At 41.9% G+C, this 26,841-nt stretch overlaps 1 protein-coding gene across 2 annotated transcripts; it reads right to left on the bottom strand.

The window, feature by feature from the left end:
* Positions 1–368: 368 nt before the first annotated feature.
* ikzf2 (IKAROS family zinc finger 2) lies at positions 369–26,841 on the bottom strand. Of its 2 annotated transcripts, XM_021597497.3 has the most exons (9): positions 25,556–25,832; positions 23,547–23,593; positions 19,676–19,832; positions 18,749–18,856; positions 12,596–12,784; positions 11,087–11,254; positions 6,096–6,233; positions 5,639–5,770; positions 369–4,553 (listed from the first exon to the last, which is right to left on the bottom strand). In XM_021597497.3, exons 3-9 carry the CDS (start codon positions 19,731–19,733, stop codon positions 3,733–3,735), a joined length of 1,614 nt encoding a protein of 537 aa, XP_021453172.3. In that variant the 5' UTR covers positions 19,734–19,832; positions 23,547–23,593; positions 25,556–25,832; the 3' UTR covers positions 369–3,732. The 2 variants fall into 2 exon arrangements, with proteins under 2 accessions (XP_021453172.3, XP_021453173.3); XM_021597498.3 differs by lacking the exon at positions 19,676–19,832 and having other exon boundaries at positions 25,556–26,841.

The following is a 26,841-nucleotide window of genomic DNA, read 5'->3' as shown; positions in this document are numbered from 1 at the left end:
TCAAATCTATAGTTTAAAAGTGGGAAGCCCATGCCTTATTAACATATATTTAACTATGTCCGGCCCTGTATCGTCTTCTCATGTCAAGGATATTAGCAGCATTGGTTTTGGTAATACCTCAATATTCTCTAGAGGTATTTTAATTTTGTAACATTGTAATATCACATAATCCACCAAATTCAGAGATTGGCCTATTAATTAAAGCAATTAACATGCAATATTGTGTCATATATAGAATTAAAGGAGCAAGAGTCCTTAAGAGATGTATTTCAGCTTTCAATTAACATAATTTGAAGCTGTAAACGTGTGTGTATACTAGCAGAGTGGCTGGTGTTTCTATCGGCAACGTAAACGTGCAAGTTAAATGATTGTGATACAATTACATTTTTTATTTTTTAAAAGTAATACCCCAAATTATGATTTTGAGATTTTGTTGATAAAGAAATTATGTATTCCAAGATGTACTGGAAGAAATACAACAGTGTATAGAAGTACATAGAATAGAAATACCTGAGACCCCCACATGATAATAATTTCAACATCAGTGCATATCTGTGCACATTACAAACCCATTTTAATATAATGCCAGAATATTCACCATTAATTTTATGTATACAAAAGTACACAGCAACCCTCTCTTTTACCAGTATTGTTCATTAGCACTTGTTATATAATAATAATAAAAAACATCATTTTTACAAAACAATTCAAATTTTTACATTTACCAAGAAAAATTGAAATCCAGTGCAGTTTTTAGTACATATAAAATACACCACAATCGAGAGTGTCACTAATTCCGCTTCAAGTATGCTATTCTTCCAAGAGTGTGGAGTCTGTCAATAAGATCACTTCTTCTTTGTGTTCGTATAGGCTCATATAAATTCATATATAGGTTGTAGCCTCCAGATATATTTACACACAATGCTTCAACATGATATTTATCAGTCTTTAACAAGGTTGTACAGTACTTACAGAGGTAAGACGGATCATACAGCTCCAACAACAACCCACTGGGCACACACTGGATGAATCAACGCCGTTTCCATGTCATTTCAATGAACCAACGTGGAATGTGTTGAATTGACGCCTGTGCACAGTGGGAAAGCACTTTATGAGCTAAGGCCTTTACATACACACATATAGATGTAGGATCTTAATTTGAGCCAGTTTGCTAAAGCAACAGGAAATGTGAATTATTATGTGGAGCATAATTAAATTGATATTTTTGTAGGGGTTGACACATTTTTCGTAAGGGAAAAACAAGTCTGACATTTCTAAGTGGAAATTACTAACTTTAGAAGCCTTTTTAACCCTCAAATGCATTGCAGGAAAGTTCTCTTGCAACAGGGTGAACAATTTAAGATCCTACATCTGTAGTAAAAAAAATCTGAAAAATAAATGTAACTGTACAATATCACTTTTCTTCCCGGTGCGGTAGTCTGACTTTTTGTTACGTAGAAAATTATTAAAAAATCTAATCTTGGTGCTCACATTGTCTCCCTCAATTGATGTACACATGGGACAAATCAGAATACAGTAAGAGTATCTACAATGACAAGTAAAACATGTAATGCCCCTACGGCAATTATTTCATTACAGATAGTAAAGCAATAGTGTGCACTTTGCTACAGGTGGGCTGACATATGTTTTTCAAATATCCTAAAACTATTTGTTAGCATCCATGCTTGCTTCATAAAGAATAGTAATGATTCTGGATTTGTTTAGAAAAACAATAGGCGGACATACAGAAGATTGAAGACAACTATACTGGTGCATCAGAACATCTATAGAAATGTTAATGATCAAAGATAAAGGTGTGAGTAAATACAAAATAGGGGCTTTCATTTAAAAATAATAATGCACTGAGGGAATGCAGAATGCATGTAATAGCTACTACAATAGCTAAAAGATGTAAACAAATAACCATTGCCAATACTTTACAGTAACAATAAGCTGTACAGTATGTGTTTTGAAATATAAAGAGAAATAAGCTGCCACTTTGATTGGGGAGGTTACATACCGTGCCACATAACATACAGAAGGAGTGAAGAAGTTTGAACTGACCAGTGAACTGAGCCTGGCCATATACACATAGGGCCATTCCTATGGCCAGAGACCATCAGGACAAAAGACTGTGGCAATTCAAAACATGGTATATGCTGCATAATAAACAGAACAACAACGACACTACATATTTTGCCAGCAAAATATTTGTTATCAACAGAGCAACATGTACATTGTCTTAAGCATTTGTCCAAGTGCACATAGATTATTTTATTTGATCCACATACATACCATCACCCTTCACTGGCATTATACTTCTAAAAAACCTTAAACCACACTGCTATCTATCTACTAAACAGTACCAGTGCATCAGCTTAATTGTACTGGGCACAATCCTTTCCACATCACATTCACATGCAATGTACAGCAGGGTTGGTCTCAATGCCATTCCAATTCTATCAATGTAAGAAATAAACTGCAAATCCAAATTCCAATTTTCCTCATAGATTTGTTTTTATTGACTGAATTGAAATGGCATTGATCCCAACCCAGGAGTAGAGCGCATGCACTGACATGGCGCTTGCAGAAAGCAGCCTGTCTACTATAAGACACATGAGTGGGTTAAAGGCAACTTGCGAGCTGGAGATTTGAAGTTACTATTGAACCATCAAAACAGGGACTGGCTTCAAAACAGGGAATCCTTTCCCGTCCTCCCCATCCGTCAAGGCATCAGTCTGCTAGTGAAAGAACAGGTTTAGGGAGGAGGCGGGTTGCAGTGCAGTGCTTTTCCTTTCCTCTGTGAAGTTCTGTGAAACTGAGAAGGTTATAGGAACTGTTCCACAGAAAGCAGATATTTAGCTAGGGTAATGAACGAAACAATAAACAAATCTGTAGACAATGTCTGAAAAGGTAAATCATGAGTAAGTTTCTCCGTCTCCGTCTCTGTTTCTCTCTCTCTCTCTCTCGCTCTCTCTCTCTCTGTCTCGCTCCTTTTCTCTCTCTGTCTCTCTCTCTCATCTCTTTCTCCCTCTTTCTCCCTCACTTTCTTCCATATTTCTCTTTTTTTTGTCTCTCTCCTTTTCTTTCTCGCCCTCTCTCTTTCTCTCTCACTACTCTCTTTCCCTCTGCAGAAAATGTAATTTCATGTGGCTAGTGTGACAACACGCCTGTGCAGTTAGCAGTTAGAAAGACAGAGAAGATATACAGTCTGTTGCAAGAAATCATGCAAGAAAGAATATTATATTCTAAAGTATGGTTCAGTTGGTGGGTTCAGGGAAAGCCCCCTTGATAAGTTGAGTGGCAGTCTATGTGGCAACGAACAAGTCCAACAGTACATTATTCAGAAAGAAAGGAACAGTGATAAACTATAATAGAACTACTCACAGTATTAGCTGCTCTGTGACAATCTGAGACACACCATGACAAAACTGTCTAGGTGTACTACTTCTTTGTGATCTTCTTCACTCCCCAAAAACATCCCTCACTTGAGATACATAACTCAACCTCAAATTCTTCAAAACACCTTGCACAATTCAAATGTGTATTTGGCCCAGACCTTCATATATTTGTTTGGAATGATATATAGCTAGTATCATTATGCTGCAGCAAATGTTGGTTAGTTCTCTCTCTCCTGGTTGGTTGCATTGACCACACACAGTTAGTTCAACATCACTGTCCTGAGATGGGATGGGGCGGGGACCAGTGGTGGCTCCTGTCCAGTCCACCCCTCTAGTTGAAGGTGTGTTCCCCGCGGATGATGTGAGATGAGAATTCATAGCGGTCCTTACTGCGGTGGCCACAGATGTTGCACTCCAGTGGGTCCCTGTAACCATGACAACCCATGTGGATGGTGTACATGACGTGGTCCAGGAAGAGAATGCGGCAGTGTTCACACTGGAACACCCTCATCTTCCGCCCCTCTCGCCCAAACACATGCACTCCTTCCCGACTTATAGGCCTCTCTGCCGCCCCTCCCTGGGCCACCTCAGCCCCGCCTCGTCCCTCCTCTCTGCCGCCATATGCTGGGCTGGATCTGGGACGATGGTGGGGGTTGTTCCAGTGGTAACCCATTCTATCCTGTGGGCTGCTCCGGGCAGAGTCAGCCGAGTCCAGCCCACTGTTGCTAGGAGACTCTTTTTCCTCTTTGGTACCCTGTGGGTGGTGCTGCTTGGGTCTGGTGAGGGCAATGGGCCCGTTGGAGGAAGGATGGAAGTCAGGGGGAGGAGGGGGCAGAGGTGAAGGATGAGGTGGGGCGTCGCGGCCACCTGGTCGGTCCATACGCAGCCCTGACCCCAGAGGGTAGACGTGGTGGAAGAGGGGGTTGACCATGGGTACCACCTCGGCCATAGAAAGAGACGGCTGTGGACCGTGGGGACCATGGGGGTGGGGATGGTGGACCAGGGGTCTCAGGGAGTCAGAGCCCAGGTAAGAGATGGCGTTGTTGATAGCCTGGTCCATCATGTGAGCCTGCATCAGCTCTGCCTCCTTCTCATACTTCAGACCCATCTCATAGCTCAGCTCCGGGTAACTGTAACGCATCATCTTCTCACCTGCAGAGCACAGCTTACGTATTACCACAATGAAACTCACATATGCATAAGCTCCCCGTAAGAGAAACTGTCCGGTCGAATGACACCATTGGATAGTACCGAATACATACAACTCTAACTCTATAGAATATGAAAGAGTGCCTTAATTTTGTGTGCATGTCTAACCTTTCCAGTTTTTAATAAGATAAACACTATCAAAGTTCTCTTGTTTTTGTCTTATTGTATTTTCTCTTGTGTTGTTTAATAGTGGAAAGCCCCATCCATCTGAATGCACTGTTTAACCCCTCCAGAACAGGGATGCGGTGAGCTGTTTTGCTCTTCTCTCGATAAGAGCTATTGCAGAGATACAGGTGTAACAAACCACAGAGTGAAAACATGTCCTCGTCTCTCTCATCCGCTCTCTGTGTCTCACTCGATCTTTTCCTCTATCTAATAGAGCAGTAAATAATAAAAACTAAATAATTGTCTTCCGCGCTAATATGCAAAAATTGGCGGTTATATGCCAACAAAATGTTTGCAACACCGAAACAATTGTTTCCTAATACAAAACCAATATATTTTTCAAATGTATGTATTAAAAAATGATCAAAATGTTAAAATGACAAATTATAAAGATTGAGAAATATTCAGAGTGGAACAACCTGATCTAAAATGTGAAATCTACATGAATAAAGTGTGCAGTATGTGAATAGCGTCTTCATTTCTGCCATTAAGTCAAGGTCATCTGTTAGATGCAAAACAACAGTATCATGTTTCAATGTACCGCTGCCCAGGCACGCAATTCAATTTCTTTTTTGCATGTATACACTCATTCTGTTGCAGTGACTGTATGTTGAACTGAACAAAACAAATAAACAGTTAAAACTGTAAACTGAATTTAATCCAACAGAACAGGTCAAATTCAATCCCAAAATGGGATTAAATAAATATCCTACTGATACCCTTAATACCATAATTATGAAAATTACAAATGAGTAATTTGTAATAATAATTATCTAAGCTACAATTAATAATTGTGAGTTAGTGATCCTTATGGTGAACACATTATGGTGCTCCCAGACAGGAAGTGATGCAATGATGCTTACCCACAAACTTCTGTGGAGTGGTACTCTTCCTCTTCCCTACATTACTCTGCAGTTTCTCAATGACAGGTGGCCGGTTTAATGTTGCCATGGCAGCGGCCTCCGCCAGGGGCCTCTGCTCTTTAGGGACCTCACCTGGGGGTCAGGGGTCAGAGCATGAGAGTGTGTGAGAGGTCTGCACCAAGGCTTGTAGGTAGTACTGTAGTACTGTAGGTGGCAGGTGTGTACAAGTAACATAAGTAGAGTTCACAGGATTCTCACACAAACCATAAAAAGGAAGGAGGAAGAGAAACTAAAATGATCTTTAATTTAACTTCATACCTAAATTATAAATTATTAAAGGTTAAAGTGCAAGGTGTAAAAAAGGTGCCAAAGAGAAAGCAAATGTTTCTGAGTCCATGCCATCAACAGAGATACCATATAGCAGGTCTCTGTACCAGAGTAGGACATTCACACTCACCTGGATAAGGCCCAGTGACGGAGGTGGGATCCATGCCAGCACTCTCAAGGTAGTTATGGCAGCGCTCTTTATGCTCCTCCAATGATGTCCTCTGTTTGTAGCTCCGCCCACAGTAGTCACACTTGTGTGGTTTACCCACTAAATTAGAGAAATGACATCAAAGGAAAAAAACTATTAATTTCATTCATTCATCAACTCACATAAACAGACCGGTAACGCAATTCTATGTGAACTCTCTAGGAGGTTTTAGTAAACACATAGAACCCGTGGAGAACACAGAAACTAGAGCAGGGCTATGAGCTCATGGAGTGATCATTTTCCATTAGTGGGATCCCACACACCATCATTGCCAACCAGACAGAGAAGGTGTGGGCAGGCGAGATATACCAAAATACTCGAATACACACATTTGCCTTTCATACGCCCTGGAACAACTGGTAAAGCCTACAACTCTTCCGGGAGCCCATCACTACTACTATGGTGCACAACTCAATTGGCTGCTGTACACAGACACAGATCCCGTAGAAGAAGGAAAATAACTAACGTCAGACCTAAACAACGTCTGTGTTTCTCCTCAGCAGCTGGAGGTGGGGAGTGATTCATGCTGCCAGTTTCATTCTGATGGAGTCTATGCTGGTGAGATTGTGCAAACCTCCTCTAGCTTTCCCCTAGAGAAGATCCATCCATTGATCCTTCCTTCCGTCCTCCCTTCCTTCCAATCTTCCACCATTCATTTATTCACTCATGAAGGAATTACTCATGAATGAATTAATACATTCATAGTGATTTGGCAACTAAAGTCTGAAACTACTGAAAAGTACTACTCAAAGTCTTCTGTAGTAGAAACAAGGCTCTGAAAGTCTTTGGGATGAGTCATCAAGGGGGAACTGTGGTCCAGATGACACCAAGCAGTGGCCCAGACACTGGCCCAAAATAGGTGTCGTTCACATGAGAAAATTTTCTCGTACCAGAGGTGACCCCAGTTACTAGAAACTACCTGACCTGTTACTATGGGAATAACATGTTTCAGTCTGACAAGTACTTTGAAAGTAAGACACAGATAGGCTTAGGTAACATTTCATTAAGTCTATGGGAATTGATTGGAAATATTGGTGAGTGTGTGAACGTTTGGCTTACGTTTTTTTCAAGCTGATCTCAAATGACTGTATAGGTTACTTGTCTTAATGTAATTTTGTGGCCTGTGAATGCCAATTGGTTTAGCGCATTTGAAACTGTGGTTCATGAGTAAGCTTTATACTAGCAATGGCATTATCATGTAATTTACAGTTCATGATCATCATCATTACAGAACACTTGCTTTATTTTACTTATGAGTCTCTCCATATGTAGCCTAATACAATGTCAGTGTAATTGAAAAACACCCTGAACTTTCTGTCTGCTCCAATGATATTGGCCACAGCACCTGCTAACTGTAGCCAGCCGGATGGGCAGTCACACTTTCATATTGGAATAGGCCACACACACACATTTTATGCTATTACTCATTTACGAAACCTCCAGCCATTTGCAGATGGTGGATGTATCACAAAAATCCCACTTTCAGCAGATATTCTTGAACATGCAAATAGCCTTAACTCTCTCTGCCTTCAGATACAGTCGGCTGCATCCAGTTGGGTGAGAAACAGGAACCTCTCTCAGAAACGTATTGTTGTCTCATGTAATGTCATTAGTGAGTGAGCCCATCACTCTAAGTGAGGCATCTAAAACATCTTCAGGATGAACAATTTGCAAATATTTGAACAGCAATTCAAAGAATAACTTGATATTTATATTTAACAATGTGTTTGGGAGGGGTTCAGATACAACACAGTCCATGTAGTGCCACTCTGTGTCTTGACAGGGGAAAGTATACTCTTGTCTTGCTCCTCGGATTGCACAATACATCAAAGCATTAACCTGTCGCTGTCTCTCTCTCTGTTTCTCTGTCTCTCTCCCCACTCAATCTCTCTCCCCACACCTAACCTCCCTCTCTCGTCACTCCACCTGTTTCCTGGCAGTGTGTCAGGGGGCAGGGAGAGAGAGGAGAAAGGAGGAGACGCCTTTCATCTAGAGAACGCCATTCCAACCAACTCTCTACGCCACAGAAGAGTTCCTAACATTCCTTTCAACCCTCAGGTAGTGTAGTATAGGCAGGCTGAGGGAATTCATACAGCACTACTACCTACTACAGGACTGCATAAGGAACTACTGTACACCTAAATGTGCCGTCTACACTGACTGGAGGAGGGTAAAGAATTAATTTAGCCTTACAAAACAGGAAGTGAAAATTAGAAAAAGGTCAAAAGAGAAAAAAAAGACACATGGAAAGAGTGTCTGAAAGCATTGACAGAAAAAGAGAGGGAGATACAAAGGACTCTATTTTAACAAACTTAACGCAATGGTAAATAAGAGACAATAAGGCCTCATTACCATAAAGCTGTTTATACAATAGCCTCAGTTATGAGGCTTACATCTAATTGTTGTACAAAATGAATGAGTAAAGATGATACTATTTGTGAAATGACGGATGCTATGTAATGATGTTGATGTGAGAGAATTGTATTTCTGTTTAAAGTTTCACTAAGTCATTGGCAAGCCACCAGGGGCACAGACAGGATCTGGCGTCATGAGACAGCCCTTTTCCGAATAAAACCCCCACCTGGGTTTTCTATCACCAGACCGAACTTACCTCAATTATGAGAGGGCTAAGGGTGGAGACGAGACCAGTACCTCTATCATAGAGGGAAATAAGGTTTAAGTAGATTCCTGAATCTTTGAACCATCCCACGTGATTAAACTCTTTGACTATCGATACCGACAGAATAAGAACAAGTCTTTGATATTAATTACTAGTCTGCAGCCAGGAATTTGGTATCATTGACGCGAAGACCGAAACATCTATTCATAACGACATGAATGAATGTCACTCTGAACCACCCGTTCTAACCACGACAGAGAGAGGGCGGACAAGCTCTCCAACAGAAACAAACTTTTCAACAGAGATCCCGACGACACACTGAGAGTAAATATATATATTGATTGCAATTATTCCCGAATGAGTGAGCGTTCATGTGCAAAGGATTAGCATTTCAATTGTTATAATTATCAACTCTGTCGTGTCTCCTCAGCTGACCCCCACTCCCCCTTTTGTCTAACAAGCCGCCATGCCGGTTTAGCCCACTAGGGCACACTCTCCTATTATTTCTTTGTAACCATATCTACTTTGCTTGTTTGTTATGCATTTCTGTGAGTACTTAGTTGGTAAATAAATGATTTTAAGACAATTGATGTATGGATGACTCATAGTGAAGACTGGGTTCGTGCAGATAACCAACAATTTACGACGTTTGGAATTAGACTAACGTGAGGTAAAGAATAATTCATTAATCAGAAGACTAAGTGATCAGATATTAAAATATCTGAAAGTTATATTAGGAAAATTATAACTTTGTAATTTGAATATTTTCCTTGGTGTCCCGACTCCCTAGTCAATTACAGTTCCACGATTAAGTAGTTTAATCACGTAATAATAATTACAGAGAATTTTTGATAAAGATACGTCTTCAGTTTTAATGATGCCAAAGACACAACAGCACCTAAAGGACTCTCAGACCATGGGAAACAAAATTCTCTGGTCTGATGAAACCAAGATTGAACTCTTTGGCCTGAATGCCAAGCATCACATCTGGAGGAAACCTGGCACCATCCCTACAGTGAAGCACAGTGGTGGCAGCATGATGCTGTGGTGATGTTTTTCAACGGCAGGGACTGGGAGACTAGTCAGGATTGAGGGAAAGATGAATGGAGCAAAGTATAGAGACATCCTTGATGAAAACCTGCTCCAGAGCACTCAGGACCTCAGACTGGGGAGAAGGTTCAACTTCCAACAGGACATTGACCCTAAGCCCACAGCCAAGACAAGGCATGGGTGGCTTCAGGACAAGTCTGTGAATGTTCTTGAGTGGTCCAGCCAGATCCTGGACTTGAACCCGATCGAACAACTCTGGAGAGACCTGAAAATAGCTGTGTAGTGACGCTCCCCATCCAACCTGAGAGAGCTTGAGAGGATCTGCAGAGAAGAATGGGAGAAACTCCTCAAATACAGGTGTGCTAAGCTTGTAGCGTCATACCCAAGAAGACTCAAGGCTGTAATCACTGCCAAAGGTTATTCAACAAAGTACTGAGTAAAGGGTTTGAATGCTTATGTAAATGTGATATTTCAGTTTTTACATTTATCATTTCTAAAACCTGTGTTTGCTTTGTCATTAAGGGGTAATGTGTGTAGATTGATGAGGAAAAAACAAACAATTTCGTCAGTTTTAGAATAAGACTGTAACGTAACAAAATATGGAAAAAGTCAAGGGGTCTGAATACTTTCCGAATGCACTGTACATGTGAGTACTTCAAAGAGGACAACACTAGAGATGAGGTTATACTGTCGACTGTCCCGGATCTCAAAGAAGAGGCAGGAGAGAACACAGAGACAGAGGCCTATGACGCAGAGATAGGAAAGTGGGTTACAGTTAGAGCATGTTTCTCTGGTCGCCCCATACTGTATCTCTACAGATAACAGAGAGAGTTCCTCTCTGAGGAGACGTGAGCTGAGCAGGTTATAGGAACAGCATGTCCTGGGTGCCTAACCACAGCCCTTGTCTGTCTGCACAAAAATCCCCAGGGAGATGCATCCATCCCACAATACGAAACCCTGTCAGGTTTAGATATTTGTGGGTCTGTTGCTAAGACACAGGTCAGACCAGATCATGCTTTAAGTTACCTCGAGACAGGCCGGTTCTATAGCATCAACATATAGCATCGACTATTTTAGAAGTTATTGAAACCAGGATAAATACTAAGGAGTAACCACAGTCATAAAAAAGTTAAAGGAAGCATGGACCCAAGACAAAGGGAATAGGAAGACAAGGAGAAAAAGGAGGAAGAGGATAAGAACAAAGAGGAAGAAATAAAAAAAGAGAGGAGGTAGAAGGGCTGACCTGAATGTGTGCGTAGGTGGCCTGTGAGTGCGTCACGACGGCGGCAGGCGTAGCTACAGAAGGGGCATTTGAAGGGCTTCTCCCCCGTGTGCAGCTTGATGTGTCTCAACAGATTGCCCTTCTGAGTGAACGACACACCACACTGGTTACACTGGAACGGCCTATCACCTGAGAGGGGCACAGGAAGTGTTACACTGGAACGACCTATCACTTGAAGGGTCACAGGAAGTGCAGGCTCTCATCTCTCACTCCCCCTTTTACATATAGCCAGAAAACACACAATACCCACAGACCACCAGCCACCTAGTCTTGAGTTTTCACTCGGCTAGTGGACCGAACAAACTTGAGAAAGACGGAAATGGAGGTTCACAGCTACTCAACAGCAATCAACACATTGCGATGGTAAAACATGGTTTGATTGGTAAAGGCAAGCAACACGCCTTAGCTGAGAACATTGTAAAATCTCAAATAATGCAGAGAATATATTTATAGGAGGATTGTCAGTGGGTGGAAAAACACTAGCGTGTGGTGCCTGATGTATGCTGTGTACAATTGATTCATTTGAACTACAGCCTACTGCTACTACAGTAATAGTGTCTGGAGTGTGGTGAGATGAGGTGTTAGATCTCCACCCTAATAGCTCTGCTCTGGGTCTCTTCTACAGCTCCCTCTCGCACCACAAAGTAGGTGTGGAAATACAGTGAGTTTTCATCCTTCACCAGGCGCGTAGGGCTGTATGTGTTCTACACACAGATACACAAACACCACCAACACCACTAAGTTGGTATAAGTTAATAAGGTTTAGTGTGGCTATCAAAGTCTCTTCAGATAGTAAATGGTTAAGACTTAAGGAGTCTTACAGTGTGTCTTATAATCTTCCATTATGTTAAAGTGCTGTACATCTTTAATACCAGCTTTACCATGGAAGTATGTTTGTCTGTATCTACGCAAAACGTTTGCCCAGTTCACCAGTAAACTACAGTAGTCTCGATGATCATCTCGATGATCATCTCTTGATCTGCGGCCGAACGTTTGGAAAAGTGAAATGTGATCCTAAATCTGCGAAGACCAAGGCACAGTAATGGCGTCAGTTAAGGGCTCGGGAACAGGTTGTGGAGGATTCCTGGGATGTTATCCATGAAAATCATTCCAAGGCTAAACTATTGTATTCTACAAAACAGCAAAGCTCTCTAGCTCCACACCCGTAGAAACAATTTCTGACTCACAGAATAAAATAAAAAAAACATAGGATGAGTGACGTACAATTGCTTGAGTCTGTAAAATTCATATCTCATAGGGAGCTACAACGTGAAGGTTAATTTATTCATAATTTACTAACGTATAACTAATGTTTTTTTGCAGTTTGCTAGATGTTAATGGTAAAACATTGACAATCCTTAGATACATCAGAGAGTATTGAGTCATTGTTGTTCAATATAAAGTACATTAGGTTAGGGCAATATACTGTGAAAGGGACATAAGGGGTAGCAACTTTAGAGAAACATTTACCATTGGGCAGCCGAGTTCCTGGGTCACATGACCCATCTGACCCAGGGACCCCATCCTGTAGGTTGTTTGGGCTGTCAATTATGGGCTCTTCCAATCCCGATTCCTCTTCCCCACGTTGTCCCATATCCTCAGCTGTGGTCCTCCTGTCCCTTTCATCTTCTGTCTCTTCTTCTTGTTTGATGGTGTGTTCTGGAAGAGACAGGTATGACCAATCCAATTACAGTTTTTCAGACAATCACATGACAATTACATGACATGTCTTTAGTGGATGATCCTTGTTCTTCCAGTAAGAGGTGCAGTGGCTCTAGGTTACGAGTCTAACCTTGTAAATCTGTTTCTCTTTGAATGTAAACATCCACTGATTGGAACAAGTTCATCAAATCTGCATGTTATTTCCCCTGGAGAAATAAGTAATATAATGATGCTCAACATAAATTGCCAAAGTTAATGCTAACCCCTAGAGGCAGGGACTCATCAAATCTGACAAAAAAAATGGTAGTTATTGTTAATTATATGCAATTATTTTGTATTTAACCAGGCAAGTCAGTTAAGAACAAATTCTTATTTACAGTGACGGCCTGCCCCGGCCAAACCCTGAACATTAGAGATTTGTGGAGGGAGAGCTGAGAAACAGAATGGTCTAGTTCCACTCAGTTCTTGGCAAGGCTGGGGTCAATTCTAATTGAAGGCAGTCAAGTAAACTTAAATAACAATTCAAAATTGAATAGAAAAATTGTATCTATTTTCAATGACTTCTCAATAAACTGAGAAGTAGAAGCTATTTTTTTCTTCTCCATTTTATTTCAATTTAAAATCACTTCCTGAATTAACTGCCTTTAATTCGAATTGACCCCAGCCCTGGTCCCTGGGGAGGAGGAGGAGGAGAGGAAGAGCGGAGTGCTGCGGACAGGTGCTGTTTAGCCCCTGTGGGTTTCGATTTGACTGGCGCTGGGAGACTGGCTGGATGGCTTGATGGGGGGGGGGGGGGGGGGGGGATTCTGGCTGACTAAAGGCACAAAGGCCTCAACCCTACTGGGTTGGCCACTAGACTCTCAGTATCCCTCATCCGACATTATAGGGAGACACAGACACACAAATATGGCCCAGATACATACTCCTCCAGTCTGGCTTTAGTAACTTTTGACTCTTGAGTCATTAGGGACACACACACATAGCCACAGAATAATTAGAGATCGTCCTCTCCCACACAACTTTTGAAGGTACAATATGCAGAAATTGTACTGGCATTTACTGGTTGCTTAAATTCAAATAGTTTTCCTAATTTCAGTTTGTTTCACAAAACAAGCAATCTATTGTGTAGAGAATCATTGTACCATCTGAAGTATATTTTCAATAACCAAAATGATTGTATTTTCAGCAGTTTAAAGCTGGTGTATAAAACTGAAAGTAAAAGACAAAAATAAATCTTAAGAACGGGACGCATAGAAACAGCACACATAGAACATATCTACTGCTTCTTAGACTTACGTTCAATGGAAATGACAGATCTATCTCACGTTTCTATGTGAATTTGTTCGGTTTACCCAAAAAGTTGTATCTTGCAGCTTTAAGATTCTGGTATGCTTAGCATATACGTTGGGACCTTAATCTTGAACATTTGGAATTTGTTTTTTTATTAGGATCCCCATTAAGTGTTGCAGAAGCAGCAGCTACTGTACTTTTCGTGGGTTCCACACAAAACATAAAGTATGGCAAAATACATAACTCTATTAGACAAGAACAGAAACACACATGTTAAATAAGAACAATAGAACACATTGTTTTCCTGTACTGCATATACATACAACATATTCATATACAGCATATACAGTACATACAAGTTTTTAGGTCATACAAAGTCAGAGGCATCATACCGTGAGAAGGAGACTTCTTGCATTCCTCTACAGTAGTCTGAAGGAAAACCTGATACGGACGTTAATCATAACCATCCAGTCAAGCCTGTTTGTGATTTGTGACTGAAACCATAATCATAGCGTAGGTACGGAAGGAGCCAGAGCAATAACCCCAAACCTCTCACATCCATATAATCCATCCCCTGACCGTCCCTTCAGGCTCCTAGGCTCCGTTAAAGGGGATTTTGGCAATAAGGCCACTTACAGTTTCTACGTCCCGAGAGTCAGATGAAGTTGTGAGTACCATGTTTATGTTTGCATCCAGTATGAAGGAAGTTAAAGGTTGTTTTGTGAGCCAATGCTAACTAGCTTAGCGCAAAAACTTGAAGTCTTCCTTCATACTAGACCAGGCACTTGCACAGATGGAGCCCTAGGTGTGCTGGAGCACCTGCCCCTTTGCCGAACAGTTTGGGCAACACGTAAATATGACCCCTCTATGGAAAGATGAGACTCTCACGAACACGTACATGTTTTTCTCTAGGACTCCCACAAGTTTCCCAAGACTTGTCTGAAGGTAGCCTGATACCAGTTCAAATGTTGGTGCCTAAAATAAGTGGTTGGATATGTTTAAAAATATATATATAAATAAGTTCACGATCTTTCCTATATCTCTCAGACACAAACTTCCTTTCGATTTTTTTCCTGTTTTTCCATGTATGAATCTGTTATTCAACGTGTTTCTATGAGCTAATTGCAATAAGACCAAACTCAATATTTCATCCAATATTTATTTTATATTCAAGTGGAGTGTGGCGATAGCTAGGGTTGACAACAACTTTTACTATGGTGATTGCTATAGGGTTGACACTAAGTCATGGGGATTGCTATAGGGTTGACACTAAGTCATGGGGATTGCTATAGGGTTGATACTAAGTCATGGGGATTGCTATAGGGTTGACACTAAGTCATGGGGATTGCTATAGGGTTGACACTAAGTCATGGGGATTGCTATAGGGTTGACACTAAGTCATGGGGATTGCTATAGGGTTGACACTAAGTCATGGGGATTGCTATAGGGTTGACACTAAGTCATGGGGATTGCTATAGGGTTGACACTAAGTCATGGGGATTGCTATAGGGTTGACACTAAGTCATGGGGATTGCTATAGGGTTGACACTAAGTCATGGGGATTGCTATAGGGTTGACACTAAGTCATGGGGATTGCTATAGGGTTGACACTAAGTCATGGGGATTGCTATAGGGTTGACACTAAGTCATGGGGATTACTATAGGGTTGACACTAAGTCATGGGGATTGCTATAAGGGTTGACACTAAGTCATGGGGATTGCTATAGGGTTGACACTAAGTCATGGGGATTACTATAGGGTTGACACTAAGTCATGGGGATTGCTATAGGGTTGACACTAAGTCATGGGGATTGCTATAGGGTTGACACTAAGTCATGGGGATTGCTATAGGGTTGACACTAAGTCATGGGGATTGCTATAGGGTTGATACTAAGTCATGGGGATTGCTATAGGGTTGACACTAAGTCATGGGGATTACTATAGGGTTGACACTAAGTCATGGGGATTGCTATAAGGATTGACACTAAGTCATGGGGATTGCTATAGGGTTGACACTAAGTCATGGGGATTGCTATAGGGTTGACACTAAGTCATGGGGATTGCTATAGGGTTGATACTAAGTCATGGGGATTGCTATAGGGTTGAGACTAAGTCATGGGGATTGCTATAGGGTTGACACTAAGTCATGGGGATTGCTATAGGGTTGACACTAAGTCATGGGGATTGCTATAGGGTTGACACTAAGTCATGGGGATTGCTATAGGGTTGACACTAAGTCATGGGGATTACTATAGGGTTGACACTAAGTCATGGGGATTGCTATAGGGTTGACACTAAGTCATGGGGATTGCTATAGGGTTGACACTAAGTCATGGGGATTACTATAAGGGTTGACACTAAGTCATGGGGATTGCTATAGGGTTGACACTAAGTCATGGGGATTGCTATAGGGTTTACACTAAGTCATGGGGATTGCTATAGGGTTGATACTAAGTCATGGGGATTGCTATAGGGTTGACACTAAGTCATGGGGATTGCTATAGGGTTGACACTAAGTCATGGGGATTGCTATAGGGTTGACACTAAGTCATGGGGATTGCTATAGGGTTGACACTAAGTCATGGGGATTGCTATAGGTTTGACACTAAGTCATGGGGATTACTATAGGGTTGACACTAAGTCATGGGGATTGCTATAGGGTTGACACTAAGTCATGGGGATTGCTATAGGGTTGATACTAAGTCATGGGGATTGCTATAGGGTTGACACTAAGTCATGGGGATTGCTATAGGGTTGACACTAAGTCATGGGGATTGCTATAGGGTTGACACTAAGTCATGGGGATTGCTATAGGTTTGACACTAAGTCATGGGGATTACTATAGGGTTGACACTAAGTCATGGGGATTGCTATAGGGTTGACACTAAGTCATGGGGATTGCTATAGGGTTGACACTAAGTCATGGGGATTACTATAAGGGTTGACACTAAGTCATGGGGATTACTATAGGGTTGATACTAAGTCATGGGGATTGCTATAGGGTTGATACTAAGTCATGGGGATTGCTATAAGGGTTGACACTAAGTCATGGGGATTACTATAAGGGTTGACACTAAGTCATGGGGATTGCTATAAGGGTTGACACTAAGTCATGGGGATTGCTATAGGGTTGACACTAAGTCATGGGGATTGCTATAGGGTTGACACTAAGTCATGGGGATTGCTATAGGGTTGACACTAAGTCATGGGGATTGCTATAAGGGTTGACACTAAGTCATGGAGATTGCTATAGGGTTGACACTAAGTCATGGGGATTGCTATAGGGTTGACACTAAGTCATGGGGATTGCTATAGGGTTGACACTAAGTCATGGGGATTGCTATAGGGTTGACACTAAGTCATGGGGATTACTATAAGGCTTGACACTAAGTAATGGTGACTGTTATAGGATTGACACTAAGTCACACTATCCACTCCACTGAGGTGATGTGATTGACAACTTCCATCTATCTTCCAACACAGACCAAATAGAATTCTGGAGTCCTGCTATTGTCAGCAATGACATGGCAATCTCTGTAACAACATGGCAGTATTTTCTTAAGCAATATTTCCCCTTTTATCTCTTAGCCTTGTGTGAACTGAAAGAGCTCCTCTTTTACTAACAGCATGACATTGAATTTATCCTCCAGAGCAGTATCCTGGCAACACGGAGCTAGCAGATCTAGGGGTATTGTAGGTGGGGTATACACATTGAAGAGCTCGCCACTCTCTGTCGAAGCTGGCTGAACTTGAGATGGTTGCTGCGACAACAGCATTTTATAGAACCCAGATAAATAAAATATAAAGAAACTCCCGAAGCATGACGGGTCATGTTACCAAGGAGGAGAAACTACAGTAGGTATCCAAGCTAAGTGAAAAGTGCTATCATAAGCTAATCTGAGTAAGGATACCTGTCCCATACCTGGCTGTGTATTGAACACCTCATAGTTTACATTACTCTAGGGTCAGAGATCAAGAAGATCAAGAAGAGCCACCCATAAGATATTTTGCTAGTGGAACTGAAGAGGTATTTTGCTGAAGTGAATGAAAAAAATATTTTAAATGCTATACCATATTAATAGCTTGATTCTAAACACAGGTGTATAGGCAAACATGTTTTGTAGTTTTGTACACACTGACACAACTGATTAATTTCAGTGTTGTGTTACAACAGCGGTGTCATGGCGTAGTGGTGTTAGGCAACCTCTGTGTCGGGATGACACAAGCTGTATCTGTGAGAGTCTCTCTCCCTCTGACACAGATATAGGACCAGGCTACTAATACTGGGGGATGCTGCGGGAAACAACTTCCCTTTTCTGGTTCAGCCACCTCATGGTGACATGTCTGAAGACAATGAGAAGAATGGCACCATGTCTCAGCTCTTCCTATTTCTGTTAATTTAAGGGAAGGGAACTACACAAGACCCTTCAGATAAGACATACATTTCTGATGACCCTTTGATAAAATAAAATAAACTGTTTCTTGACGTGTGTGTGTGTGTGTGTGTGTGTGTGTGTGTGTTAGTGTGTGTGTGTGTGTGTGTGTGTGTGTGTGTGTGTGTGTGTGTGTGTGTGTGTGTGTGTGTGTGTGTGTGTGTGTGTGTGTGTGTGTGTGTGTGTGTGTGTGTGTGTGTGTGTGCGTGTGTGTGTGTGTGTGTGTGTATCCACTCACCAGTCGGTGAATAAGGACCCTGGGGCTGCTGTGCATTGGGTGTGTTTGCCGACAGGTCCACCAACATTCTAGAGTTCTCTGTCTTCCTGGGAGAGCAGTCTCCATTACCTGGGTGACAGACAACAAGAGAGCTGGGAACATCGCATTGCGCAGCATTGCACTGCACTGAACAGCATACAGATATAGTACATACTGTACATACAAACTCCATCTCTCCAAATGTAATGGCATCCTCACATAAATGCTTTGAGAGGTGTCAATTGTAGCAATCCCACCATCTAAAAAAAAAGTGTAAAAATGTCTGATGATACCCAGAGATACTTAGCCAGGGGATAATTTAATGCTGTATTTCACACGTCTAATTCATAACAGGAAATCATTCTGAACCACTTTCAGTAGCAAACAGATTCTCTGTGGATGATCTGCCAACCAGACCCAGCACTTGCTTGCTTAGCTTCTAGGTGCTAGCCAGTACGGTACCAGAGTGCAAGGTGGTATGGCTGCTGTCTGCTGGCTACTTTTTCTGTCAGCCTCGTGTCCTCTCCATACAGATCAGATCAGATTGCGGCCTGTCAGCACCCTCCCTGACACAGGCAGTGCTATGGGATAGCTATAGCTGTGTGTCCTGTCCTGTCCACTCAGAAGGAGAGCTGTACAATCCCTTATCCGGTTACAGCCTGGCCCCAGCACAGCCTCTCAGACAATACAGCAGCAGCAACACCCACAGCACCCCCACTGACCCAGGTGTCAAATCCCACAGGAGCCAGACCACAGCATAGACAACACTGTACCAGCTAGCACCTGGGAGTATTTTGTTAATATAGGTTTACAGGAAAGTAGATGAAAATAACAGTCTAACAGTAAATCTTCGCCAAAGCTTCTCTCATGGAAGCTAAAATAAAATGCTTGTATTTTATGTGGTGTTACATTGTTGTGATTGGCTGCTGCTGGGTGAGACACACTGGGAGTTGTGGTCCATGGCCATGATGACACAATCCCTGGGTCTGGTCTCCGATTACACGCCACGCTGGGGTTGGATGAAATCTCAGGTGACTGACGGGTGGCTATCCAATGGCAGTGGTGTCTGTTGTAGAGATAGGGGTGGCCCAGATTTGTTATGAAGAATTTTCCATTACTGTGCTAAGTGTTGATGCCTTGACGGCTGCCTAGCAGCTCTGTAGGGCCTCTCAGGTCAGGTAAAGGCTCAGTCTATCTCAAAGGTGGTGTGTACTCGTAGCACCTGAATGTTGATGTTCATATGGTTTATGTACTTGTAATTATTACTGAAACCCTTAAAGGCATTTCGCTGAAACTGGTTTCAAAGACGAACTGTGGTAGGCCTTCATATATACAGCTTGCTAACCCTAGTAAACTATTTTACACCTTCTCCTCCCTCCTTAATCCTCCCCCTCCCTCCTTCCTCTCTGTGGACAACTTTGTCAACCACTTTAAAAAGAAGATTGACGACATCCGCTCTTCATTCACTCAGCTTATTGAGTCCACTGGTCGCACTCACACAGCAATACTCTACGCTTTGACCTCTTTCTCCCCTCTCTCTACAGATGAAATCCTGCTACTAGTGAGGTCAGGCCACCCAACAACCTGCCCGCTTGACCCTATTCCCTCCTCCCTTATCCAGACAATCTCTGGAAACCTTCTCCCATTCCTCACTTCCCTCATCAACACATCCTTGACCACTGTCGCACCCCTCCTCAAGAAACCAACACTTGATCCCTCTATCATCAAAAACTACAGACTGGTATTACTTCTTTATTTTCTTTCCAAAACACTTGAGCGTGCTGTCTCTGACCAACTCTCTCCCTATCGCTCTCAGAACGATCTTCTTAACCCTAACCAGTCAGTCTTCAAGACAGGTCACTCAACCAAAACTGATCTTCTCTGTCACGGAGGCTCTCCACACAGCCAAAGCTGAATCTCTCTCCTCTGTTCTCATTTTTCTAGATCTATCCGCTGCCTTCGAAACCGTGAACCATCAGATCCTTGGCAGTCTACTCCTACCAGGTGATGTGGAGAGGATCTGTATCTCTCACTACTCACTACTCTCACTACTGGTGTCCCCCAGGGCTCGCTTCCAAGCCCTCTCCTCTTCTCTCTATAAACCAAGTCACTCGGCTCCGTCATATCCTCACATGTTCTCTCCTATCATTGCTATGCGGATGGCAGTCAACTTCTTTTCTCTTTCCCCTTCTGACATTGAGGTGGTGATAAGCATCTCTGCACCACCTCAATCGCAATCTCAACAAGACGGAGCTGATCTTCCTCCTGGGGAAGGCCTGCCCTCTCCAAGACCTCGCCATCGCGGTTGACAACTCTACGCTGTCCCTCTTCCAGAGTGCAAAGAACCTTGGCATGACCCTGGACTACACCCTGTCGTTCTCTGCAAACATCAAAAGAGCTCACGTTCACTACAATACCATGGTACTTGCCTATGGAGCAGCAAGATGAACTGCCACTCCATACCTTCAGGCTCTGCTCAAGGGAGGGCAACTCCAACAGTCCAGTCCAAACTTTTCTCTGTCTTGGGACCCCAAGGACATCAGATACCCTGCCCCTCTTCTGAAAACTTCTGAAACCCTACATCTTCAAAGAGTATCTTAAATAATCCCACAGCACCCCCCATCGCACCCCTTCCTCACACCTCCCCCACCAAAAATACTTAAATAAATAATAATAATAAATAAAGTATTTAGTGAACTAACACTCACACTTGGCTCTGAAATGTTTTTTTGTTTTTTTGTACTTTTACTCCTTTTTCTCCCCAATTTTGTGAAGTCCAATTGCTAGTTACAGTCTTGTCCCATCGCTGCAACTCCCCTAAGGACTCGGGAGAGATGAAGGTCGAGAGCCATGCGTCAGCCAAACCACGAGCCGCACTGCTTCTTGACACACTGCTGCCTTAACCTGGAAGCCAGCTGCACCCAATGTGTCGGAGGAAACATTGTCCAACTGGCGACCGAAGTCAGTTTGCAGGCACCCGGCCCGCCACAAGAAGTCCCTAGAGTGTGATGGAACAAGGAAATCCCGGCCGGCCAAACCCTCCCCTAACCCGGACAATGCTGGGCCAATTGTGCCCCGCCTCATGGGTCTCCCGGTCACGATCCCGGTTCTGTAGTGACGCCTAAAGCACAGCGATGCAGTTCCTTACACCACTGCGTGACTCGGGAGGCAGATATCTACATTATTGACAAAAAATGTACTTACTATGACTGCGATATGTGGTTGTCCCACCTAGCTATCTTAATATGAATGCACTAACTGTAAGTTGCTCTGGATAGGAGCGTCTGGTAAATGACTCAAATGTAAATGTAATGGTTTGATACAGTCATATGTGTTCACTCAAACACACTCACTTGTTTATCATCTGCCATTCCTCATACAATAGTTAAAATTGCAGCTCGCTGCCCCCAAAGTGATGCATGCTGGAACCCGTGGGCCAGGTTGAGGAGACAGAGTATGGCCACATCAGCGACTGAGGCCAACAGCACACACACACACACGCACACACACACAGTCTGCTAAGTCAGAATCAGAGCTTTGATTCACACCACTTGTTAGCTGACTCAATACTGTATTTACCACCACACCATGGCCCAGATGACTTGTATAGACAGTGGAGGCTTCACTGGAAGAAGACAATGTATGTAACGCATCAGATATGGATTGTTCCATGTGTTGGCGTTGCCAAAAGGAAAATAAAATGTATGAAAATGACAAAAGAGAGAACAAGAAATCATGATATAGGCTACCGCGTATATGATTTATCTTATCAGACATGTTAGTTACTGCAGGTTGTCTCATGAAGTGAGATTGAGAACATGTGTTAAACTATCAGCAACAAGTGGTTGGCTGGTTATAAAAATGCCATCATTTCTGAGTGGGAGGACTATAATGAGCCAAAGAAATAGGAATGACACAAAGTAAGAACGATCAAGGGTTGGAACTGTGCAGGATTTCTCCCCCCGGATGACAGATGAACTATGTTGTGGCTTGTTGGAAACACACAGGCTGGAGCAAGGATCTGGTTTTTCCTGTCAAACTCTCAACCTGTGAGAGATCTCATTCACCAACTTGCCTATGAACATGTTAGTGGAGATATGGCAGTATACTTCCAACATTAACCAAAATAGATATGTATCAGCAATGTGAATGAAAGCAGAAGGCACTATATCCTACTTCATCCTACTTTTTTCCTTCACACTATAACGTTCATGTTTTTGACCACTCATCCCAAACCTATTACCAACAAACACAAGAAGTAGTTGTCAAACTCCAGATTGTCAGTATGTTCTATAAGTGGGAATCTGTGAAGGGGAATGTAAAGAGGAGGGAAGTACCACTGTATACCTGGTACAGAACCACCCTACTAATGATAAGACATCTCTAGGAGAGCGAAGTTGGCAGGATCGTTTTACAGGATCAGAACACATGTGGCTTGTGAAGGAGAAGGAGGGTGGGAGAGGAGAGGGGATACCTCCTTCTCCTAGCAGGACTGTCCGCCCCTGCTCCTACACCTGGTCCATCTGCCCAGTATCCCTGTAGGCCTCTCTTCAGGGAACCAGAACAATTAAAAATGTACCATTTCTATGGATACGGACGGATAGGCTACAAACTTGATTAGAAAGACCAGCTTGTATAAAAGCATAAAATGTCAATTGAGAGACACATTCAGCATCTGCAATGTGGAACAGGATCTCGCTAACACAACTTTTCAAAAGTTTTAAGAATTAGAATAGGTCAGGAGGCTTCAGGTTAGCGAGTGATTGAAGAGTTGACTTACTTGCAGAATATCCATCAGTTGCCTCTGTTTCCATAGTTGGTGGAGAGCTTTGGGTATCAAAAGAAACAATAAATTAGAAGAGCACCTGAGCTGAACCACAATGCTTACTCACTGGGCACACAGAGGTGGAATCAACTTTGTTTCCACATCATTTCAATTCAATTAAGTTGAACCAAATTGGAATAGATGTAGATTTGACGTCTGTGCCCAGTGGGCACTCTCTTCCAAACCTATTCTAAATCCTTATGAAATTAGCCATATTATACTGTTTGGTTGGAGCGATTTATTTTTTACGCGATCATTGTACGTTTAGGCAACACTTCATAATACATTTAATTAATAAGCCATTATGAACGATAATAAATATTTATAAATGCTAAAATAGCCAAATTAGAGGATATTTTGATTTTGAAAAAGGCAAGGATTAATTTGAGATATTTCACTAATATATTACAATAAAGGTTGAGTGAAAATACATTAAACTTATTATGACTGATGCAATTATATGATGTGTAAAAATGATAGTGTTCAAATAAAACTGAAGCCAAAAAGTTCACACACCCAGTTTCTTGTCTCGCAACATAAAACTCTATTGTTCAACTTCCCAAAAAGCTGCTGAAGGGCTGGTGGGTTGTAAAATAGAGCCTTTGAATAGAATGAAGTGGCTCATTGAAAGTTGCACTGTTAGAGAAGTAACACACATATTCAGCTAAAACTATAATATGGGCTATACATGTACATGGAGTGAGAACACACATTGCAGTTCTAGTAGTTTCACGTCCTCTAACAAAGGCCTTAAGCTAAAAATAAATGTGTCTGAGAGAACAGTAGTGAGGTGCAAACAAACCCCCACTGGCCAACCTAATGTCTGCTATCAGTATCAACGGAAATGTTGTAGACATGTATTATCTGTTCGTGGTTCAGATGAAATTGTGTAGTATTGATGTTTGATGCACAAGATAATTATGACCCACAATAAGAGTACAGCTTCATAGTATGACCCCACAAGAGGAGTTTGTCCTCATAGTATGACCCACAAGGGGGCTAAGCCCTCATAGTTCAGTTAAAAAAAAAAAAAAACAGAAACCCAGAGTTGAGGACAGACCAAGCAAAACATTTTCTACTAGGAACTAGAACACAGATGTCAACATTTTGGCAAATGTCTTGTAAATGATTACCACTTCTTTCTACATACAATACAATACAAATCACACAAGACATATTCATAATCAGTCAATAAATAATTGCATGCACTTAGATTTTCCCTAATAATTGACTCTTCAATCATTTGGATATCTATTAGCCTACAATGCAAACGACTCATACATAAGACTAAGAGCCGTGATATGTTTATATTTTTAAGAGTATTTCCTCTCGAATTTATAGTCAGTCATACATGGGTAGACTAGGCTATTCAAATAAATAAATACAAAACAGTTATTTTAGTGATAAGCAACCTAAGTTATTTGATTAATTCAATCAATATAATTTACCTTTATAATTTTGACAATTGAAATTAGAAGTGCTTCATTTGCAATAAACGGAAAGCCCATAAGAAGTATTTTCACCAGCTTTCCGCGCCTCGGTGGTGGACACCTGTCTCTACAAACGCTTCGCCGTGCACGTGTGTAGGCTAACTGACAGCCAACGATCTCCCTTCAGTTTAAGCAAAACTATATGGCTAGATTTTTTTCTCTCATTTATATGATATGAATCAAGGCATTGGATTGACACAATCGGCCGTCCCCTGATATTGTATGACATGAGCAATCAAATGGGATATACTGTTAATGTATCTATCAATCGCTCCTAAACAGTACGCAGAAGGAGCATCGTCGAAGTTGATATATTGCGTCCAGATAAGACAATTATGAAAAGTTATTATAAACGTATTACAAAGTTACATAACGTTGTCTTATAAGGATGGTAGCCTAATCGTTTTCAGTGCATTATAATGTGTAGGATGCCTGTAACTTGATACATTGACAAAATGTTTGATTGGGCATTACCTTTTGTGTCTCCCCTGTTCAAGTGATAATCAGTGATCTTCGTCAGCGGAAGCTGCACCTCTTAAAATTCAAATGCAAATGCTCAGTAGCCTAATATGTTTTTGATAGACAAAAAAATGAGGGGAAACTCTCCTCGAAAAAAGTGGGATGCCCCCCAAAAAAACTTCAGTTGAGTATAACACTGTCCTGTCCCGCATACAACCTGAATAAAGATTAGGAACAGAGCAGCGCACTCCTCAATAAGTAGCTTTGGTGGTTACTTCCTCTGTGCCGAACTAAACTGTCAACTTTTCCACCTCAAACGTGACCCCCGCACACACCTTCCCTGTATCCTACAGTGTTCTATGAAGTAAACCTTCATAAGCCTAAATATGGACACGTCAACATTTATAGACTGTGTATCACTGGATGTTGTTTTTACTACAGCAGCAATGAGGTCGAAGACTCAACTTGTTTTTAGACTAAATTAAATAAAGAACGAGAGGATAGAACTGGATCCACCGGTTCCTAAGGAATTAGCCATAGAAAAATGAGTAAGGAGACGCCTATTTTAAACCGAGGGGGGCTAAAGAATCAGAAAAGCATACGTAGTATATTCAAAAGGTATTGTATGAAATCAAGAGTGAGTGAGTAGGCAGTCCTTGAGAGATATGCCAGATAACATGCTGTCTCATACTAACCTGTCAAAATATTCACAGCTGCAGCTAGAAATACATTTCAGTAGAGACAGAACGTCTCATCAACTATAGTGCCCATTCAGTCTAATTCAAAAAGGTTACATAAGATGATAGAGTGTCTCTCTTGGCATTGCTGTTTGGGGGAAAAAAAACATTTCGAATGGTGTCATAGAGACTTCGCAGAACCCCCCACTCCTGCATCAACAGGTATCGGATCACGGTTGAGTCGCGAGCCGTCTGGCTTTCTTACGTGAGACCCACCTGTCTCGCTGGATGTCGTGGAGACAGCAGCACGCATCGCATTGTCTGGATGAATCAATGGTCGGATATTGAGCGTTTATCCACGGGCATATGTCATTAAAGCAGAGTAACCGTTATCCTTGTAAACTAAATATCATCACTGAGTTGCATTGTTTTTCTTTCTTTCTTTCTTTACTTTATAAACGCAGGAGATTGAATAATCCAATCACCTATGCTCAGAAATTAGGACTAGCCTACACATTTCACCCATTGGAATATCTTTCTTGGATCACACTGTAATATAATATAGTAGTGGCGCAGGCAGCAACAGTTAATCCGCCGATACTTCCTCCATATTAGAAAGCAAAA

This window comes from Oncorhynchus mykiss, chromosome 3 (genome assembly GCF_057628025.1).
Source record: "Oncorhynchus mykiss isolate SJ-2025 chromosome 3, ASM5762802v1, whole genome shotgun sequence".
NCBI lineage: Eukaryota > Metazoa > Chordata > Actinopteri > Salmoniformes > Salmonidae > Oncorhynchus > Oncorhynchus mykiss.
This window is presented reverse-complemented; position numbering and strand designations above follow the sequence as displayed.

Coding starts and splice junctions, on each gene's coding strand:
- ikzf2 (XM_021597497.3), bottom strand. CDS start 19,733: ATGGCCATGGACCACAACTCCCAGTGTGTCTCACCCAGCAGCAGCCAA. Junction 18,857..19,675: donor CAGCAGCCAATCACAACAAT/GTAACACCACAT, acceptor TCTGTCACCCAG/GTAATGGAGACTGCTCTCCC. Junction 4,554..5,638: donor CACTCCACAGAAGTTTGTGG/GTAAGCATCATT, acceptor TGTGCTCTGCAG/GTGAGAAGATGATGCGTTAC.